Genomic DNA, 6,841 nt, shown 5'->3' with positions numbered 1-6,841 from the left:
TCATACCACATATTTTTATATTAAGTTTTGAAGTAAAAATTAATGGAGGTGGATTTTTTTTCGATTTTTCAAATGAATATTCTAGAATGTTAAAAAGAAGAATTAATCAAAAATAATTTTGTCAAAAAACATGACGAAAAGCCTTCCTAACTCATATTTTGAAATTAAGGCAAAATGCAGAAAGTGAATGTGTCCACAAGATAAAGAAAACTTTAACACAAATGATTAGCAATCAGCCCTTTTTAATACCAGAATGACCCAATTATCTCCACTATTAACACATGTTACAGTGAAACTGTCTTTTTTTTTACCCAGCTGACTCTCCTCTAACATTGTATACTTTTTATATACACCTGTACTGTTTATGGATATGCATATGTTTGTCCTTTTAAATATTCATATTTTCTTCGTGCCTTATTGATTTAAAAAGAAAATATTTTTTATTTGATTGTTGGTTAAAAATAGACACGAAAGTAGATTTAAAACGAAAATTGAAATACCCAACTCTTAAACAAAATGGCAGGTACGTAATTTTAAAAGAGGTCTCAATTTCTATAAAATACTACTACTTGGACTAAATTAGGAAACAAGTTATTACAACTAATACTAATCCATTTCACTTTACTGGTGCAAGTGCTGCCTTATAGCGGTATTAGCTTGCTCCTTTTTGATATCTACAAGGGTGTTTGTTTACGTTCAAGAGAAACGGAAGCCGTTCTCTCGTGAATTCATTTATTTCCTTTTTCTTAAAAAAATATGTTCGAATATTAAATCACACGAGAACAGATGTTATTCCTTATAGGTTGCATTTCTGTAAATATTGACAATGCAATTTCCCATAAAAACTCATTTTACGGCTAAAACTGTACCACTTTTACTTTGAAGTTTTGAAAAAATCTTATCCTAGAATTGAAAGTTCATATGCACTTCAATTTTTTTCAAAGGTAGGGCTGTGCGGCATATTTTTAACGTTTATATGCCCTGAACTTCTCAGAGTTTAAACTAACACTAATTTTCTTAACTATCCCTACCTCGAATGAAAGGTTACCACAGATTTCAATGTGAACAATATGCACATGCTAATTTGCTGGTAACATTCCCAAGTTATGTCTCCATGAAATGGAACACAGAGAGCATAACTGGGGACCAGTATGAGGGTTTGGATGGGGTTAAATGATTAGAGAATAATGCCCTTAAAAAATGAAGATTAGAGAATAACGGGCAAAAAAAATAAAGATTAGAGAAATGCGTGGTCTAAAAATATAATGAATATTGAATGATTAATAAAAGAAAACGCTAAAAATTAACTGCTAATAGAATTTTCCCTTCTTAAAATTTAAAGAAAATTATCAAAATTAGCATTGTAAAAATATGATTAAAGTGAAAACAAACTTGGTAAACCTTTTTTGGTTTCGTGATAACAGACTATAGGATTCAGTCAATGTGAACTGGTTTCCGATTTTTCAACTCGGACTTTTAATTCAGTGGCGGATCCAGAGGGGGGCGTAGAGGGCAAATAAAACATCTCTTAGTCATTTTGAAATTCAAATTACAGTAACACATTGCGTAGGCTGAGGATGACAATCGTGACACCTTCAAAGCGACACAGGATTTAGCAAGAACATATTGACTTCTATTTCACTATTCCACCAAACAGAAAGTAATGCTCTATAGACTATTACACTCTCATGAAAAAAAAAGTTCCACAGCAATAGTATCTAACTACGGAAACATGTTTAACCCCAAACGCCCCAGTCTATTTTAAAATAATATAGCTGAATAATAATCCCCAGTCAGCATAAGCTTTATATAGATTTAAAGTCGTAAGTACGAACCATTTGATTTGAGGAGACAGTCTTAGATATTTGGGAGAAAAAAAATTAACTCTGATTTTTGCCTTAAACAAAAATTCTAGACGCAAAACAAAAATCTTGTCCACTTTTTTGCTATTAGAAACGAAAATTCCCAACAGAATTATTTAGCATTAAATGAACATGATGAATAAAAGCGGGCATATTTTTTTGTGGCAGGGGTTTTCATGTCTGACCGGAATGTCTGTTTCGCCGAACTGATATATAGAATACTTTTTTTCAAGACCAGACTGCAACCTGCCTGCTGGGTGTGGCCTTTATGTCTTCATTAGTCGGCCGGCATTTATAAATTCGTTGTCATTTCAGACTCATTCTTAGCCTTTGATTGATTTGGAACCCTTTATTTCCCTTAATGTTGTTGGGTGAAACATATTCAACCAAACATTTGGATAAAAATTGCTTCTTTGTCTTTCTTAAGTTAACTCTTGTCGGTCGTATTTCAAATTCAATCGAATAGCCCAGCGTATATCTTGTTAACAACAAGAACTCTGTGAGTTTATTCTAACTTAACTTACAACAAACGTGCTAGAATTTTCCATGCCTATGTTTTACTGACAAATCACACATTAAATGTATTAGTACATAGCTCTTGGATCCAAAGGGAGATACAGCATCTAAAATGTCCAACCCTTACACCTTACCAGCAACTACAAAATATGCATGCCCCACACCAGGAACCGTTTAAAAAGTGCATATTTCACTTATTTAATGTTTTTAGTCCTAAAAAGGGGCCAAAACTAAATTTCGCCTCGCTCTGCTCGGCGATCTTTACAAACTACGACCCCTCTTTCAATAAACCTGAATCCGGCCCTGTTTATAGCTGACTATGCGGTTGGCTTTTATTCATTGTTAAATGCCGTAAAGTGACCTATACATGCTATAGTTGTTAATTTATGTGTCATTTGGTCTCTTTAAAGAGTTGTCTCATTGGCAATTACACCACATCTTCTTATATGTAGTCAAAATCACTGGAAAGAACTGATGAGAATTTGGACTTGTTACTTCAAAGAACTAGCCACAGGCACTTGTTTCTATCCATAGGAAGGTCGACTATCCATATAAATAGATCTATTTATATGGATAGTCGACCTTCCTCTGGATAGAAACAAGTGCCTGTGGAACTAGCACTTTATTCATGCAGAACAATACACATCAACACGTCATTGTTGAGAAACAAATGAAAGCCTTGCTGTTGTTTGGAAATCACCGTTCTCATTCATTTAAAAGAATGTTTTTTTACTTTTTTTTAAAGATTAAAGAAAATTGGGGAAAAAATTAGAGAATAATGCATAAAAAATCACTTTTAAAGAATAGACTTATTTTTTGAAGATTAGAGAAAAAAGGGGTGAAAATTAAATGTTTACAGAATAACAGACCCCCCCCCCATTCAGACCCTCCAGTATGTAAACACAATTAATTTTCTATGAATATTTAACATGTTCAAGATCTCCACAAAAAGAGGCGGGGTTTGAGAATAGTTGTATTTACAAGTTAGTGTAACCTATAATGAGTTTTATAAGCCAGTCGGTTTGTATACAGTTTAACCATTTGATCAGTAGCACGAATTATCATTGCAAATCCGGCAATCATTTGATTCCTAATATTGCGATGTTTTCATTCATGTTTTTTTTTTATCTTCAACTTGAATATTTGACTATCCCTTTCAAATTGGTATCTTCTTTCTCTCTTTTAAAATAGTTAAAAAAATTGAATTACAATCACTAGTAGATCTATGTTAACATCAGTATCAGGGATAATGTATTTATCATATAAATCTTTTTTTTTTATGATATGTTTATTTCAGACACAGAAACAAAAACCATATCATTAGCACTGTATCGTTATATGTGTCAGAACATAGTTGGATCAGAGAATCATGTTAAAAATTTGAGATTGATGAATACTGTCAGGGATAATATGATGAGCGAAACGTTTATCACCGTTATCACAAGTGGAAGTTTTGGTGAAGGACTTGAGATGAGAGGAAGTGATTTAGATGTTATGTATGTAAATAAGAAAGTGGAGGTCTATGAAAACGTCCAAACGTCTTTAAATTCAAATGTTTTTCATTTGTCAGTGGAAACAGATGATGTAAAAGCTGGTTTCGCTCAGTTGCATGTTAAACAAGATTATAGTCAAAGTCTAGTTGAATACATTGAAGAACATAATGGAAAACATTATTTTTCGAGCACATTATCTAAACAAGCAGTCAAGCGTCATTCAAATACTGTAATACATGGGCCATGTATATCTGACAAAGACGGATCATGTGACCTTGCCTTGTGCTTACATTGTACTTCATGGATATCACAAGCATCACAGTTGATAACAAGATCAAATAACTCATGGCCAAGTTACAAGGTCAAACAAAGAATTATAAAACATGGAGTACTTTTTGTACCAGTAGGAGTAAAGGGATCACCAAAAGAGAATATAGAATGGCGAATTTCTTTTTCTGTTGGTGAAAAATTTCTTATAAATACTTTTACACATACACAACTGTTATGCTATGCCCTCCTGAAAATTCTTTTGAAAGATGTAATATCAACCTACACGAAATGTGAAGATTTACTCTGTTCATACTTCTTGAAAACAGTTATGTTCTGGATATCAGAAGAATTACCACAATCAATATGGAAACCAGAAAATCTTATACATTGTTTTATGCGATGTTTAAGAAGACTGATTTATTCTGTTGACTATACAATTTGTTCACATTACTTCATTCCAGAAAACAACTTGTTTGAGAACAAAATAGAGGGACGCGCTCGTGGAATACTGTTAGATACACTTTATAAGCTGCATAGTTACGGATGGCGATGTTTGTTATTTTCAGATCAATTATCTAATTTTCAGGTATCAATGTGGATAAATCCTATCGAACCACGTACATTGCATACTATCGAGTTAGCAAAAACTGTTAATTCAAAATTATTAGATTTGGCTAGTTATCTATCTTATTATAATGAGTATGACACTATTGTATACCAAAGAGGAATACATCAGATAGTTTCCTGTCACCAATCTTCAGTAAAATACTTTAAAACATACTGCTTGTCAGTGTTGTGTGGACAATATGCGCAGTTTGTTCCACTGAATAGTTCTAGAAATAGTAATAAACAACAATACAAACAATACAAATCCTGTCTTTGTACTCTCCTGCAAAATATTTATCATGACAGTGTTTCTGGATGGCTGATGTTAGCCTCGTTTTTCTATAAAGTAAAACAATATAGTAATGCGTTACAAATCATTGCATATTCTGTATCAAAATGTACCCCCCAAAAAGTATGTCGCTTCATGGATATGTCGCGTAGTCGTTTTCGATTTTCCAACATGCAATTATCCAGGAAAACAAGTATTGTACAACTGTGGAAAATCATGCTTATAGATAATCTGAAATTTATAATAAACTCTCGGCTTATACCAAATGAACTACAAATGGAAGTGGAACATAACGTATATCATATTTCCTCTATAGTTTATGCATATTTTCTAAAGATTTTATGTCATAATCATCTCAATAATGTCAGACAATGTCGAAATGGACTCAAAACTTTACAACTTATTATAGATGAAAGCTATTTTATTGAAAGTGATATAATGTTTCAATCTGAATCCTACAAAATTCTTGGAATATCTTTACAATTACTTGGAGACAGTGAATCCGCACAACAAGCATTTATGCAGTCAGCTAAAATACAGCCGGATCAAAAATATAACACTTCTGTAAAGAGACTTACACTTATGAACTCGTTGTAATATTTGTGCATTCAGTTGAACATTTTGTAAAGGAATGTCAACATATTTCACAGAAATGTATTTTGATTAAATGATTTATTTTGGTTTTATTTAACTGTATATTTTGTTAAGTACAAATCTTAAAAACTAGGTATTCTGTTCAATTGGTATCTCGTAAATGTTGATTGTTGTAACCATTTGAAAGTGTTTGTTTTTATCATGAACAAATTAAACTCTATTCATAACTTTTCCATGAAAAATAGAGAATATATTGCCATATCACCCTTATTTTCTTTAGTTAATTTGAAGAAAAAAAAAACCACAACAGATAACTTCGCTTTAAACAGGAAGAAAAGCCTTTATAAAGAATATTTTTAAAAGTAAAATACAAGAAGTAAATGTGTTCACTAGTGAAAGTAAATGTTAAGATAAATAATAAGACGCTAGTAACACATTTATTTGGATGCGTTGTCTTTCTTTTACGTAGCTTGGTGTACTCTAATATTTGTTTTTGGCTTATTCACCTGAATTGACTATTATGAATGTGTATGTTTGTCATTTTTAATATTTGTGTATTTGTTTGTCCTTTTAAAACACCATTTTCTATTTGATTATTGGTTAAAAAAAGAAACGAAGTAGATTTAAAACGAAATTGAAATACCTCACTAGATTGGGCAAACAAAATGACAGGAACGTTATTTGAGAACGGTTCTCAATTTGTATATAATCTAAACAAATGTTTAAGTTCACCATCATTTGTTGTCGAGTTTTTACATCACTTTCTAATTAAGGATTAAAAGCCGATGTGTACTTTCATGCTTTAGTAAACGTAATGACGTTATATGGACTCTATTTCATCTCTTCAATATATTTTACTTGGAAAAGACCATGGTTTACTTTTTAGTTGCATTAGACCTTGCGTAACTCGGTAATTGATGTATTCTGTATTTTCATTCTTTGCTTTTGTGCTGATTATACTTACGTTTTAGCCAAGCCATTTTCACCTGATTTTACAAGTTGTGTATGTGTTATGTTGTAACATCACCACCACATAATGGAGCTTGTACATGAACTCTTTATTATCAATAATTGGTACTATAGTGTGTGATAACATTTTGATAGGGAATTCGATGTTTGCTATACCACTATTCATTTCAACGCACTTTTTGAAATTCCACAGTAACTATACCAATCAGATTTATTTTTTTGCAGTGTTTTTAGAAATGACT

At 31.9% G+C, this 6,841-nt stretch overlaps 1 protein-coding gene across 1 annotated transcript; it reads left to right on the top strand.

The window, feature by feature from the left end:
* Positions 1-516: 516 nt before the first annotated feature.
* On the top strand, positions 517-5,633 carry LOC139484195 (cyclic GMP-AMP synthase-like receptor 2). Its single transcript, XM_071267928.1, has 3 exons — positions 517-523; positions 3,676-4,692; positions 5,446-5,633. Exons 1-3 carry the CDS (start codon positions 517-519, stop codon positions 5,631-5,633), a joined length of 1,212 nt encoding a protein of 403 aa, XP_071124029.1.
* The last annotated feature ends 1,208 nt before the right edge of the window (positions 5,634-6,841 follow it).

Source organism: Mytilus edulis, chromosome 8 (assembly GCF_963676685.1).
Source record: "Mytilus edulis chromosome 8, xbMytEdul2.2, whole genome shotgun sequence".
NCBI classification, from domain to species: Eukaryota; Metazoa; Mollusca; class Bivalvia; order Mytilida; family Mytilidae; genus Mytilus; species Mytilus edulis.
The sequence above is the reverse complement of the archived record's forward strand: the minus strand, read 5'-3'. Positions and strand labels throughout refer to the sequence as shown.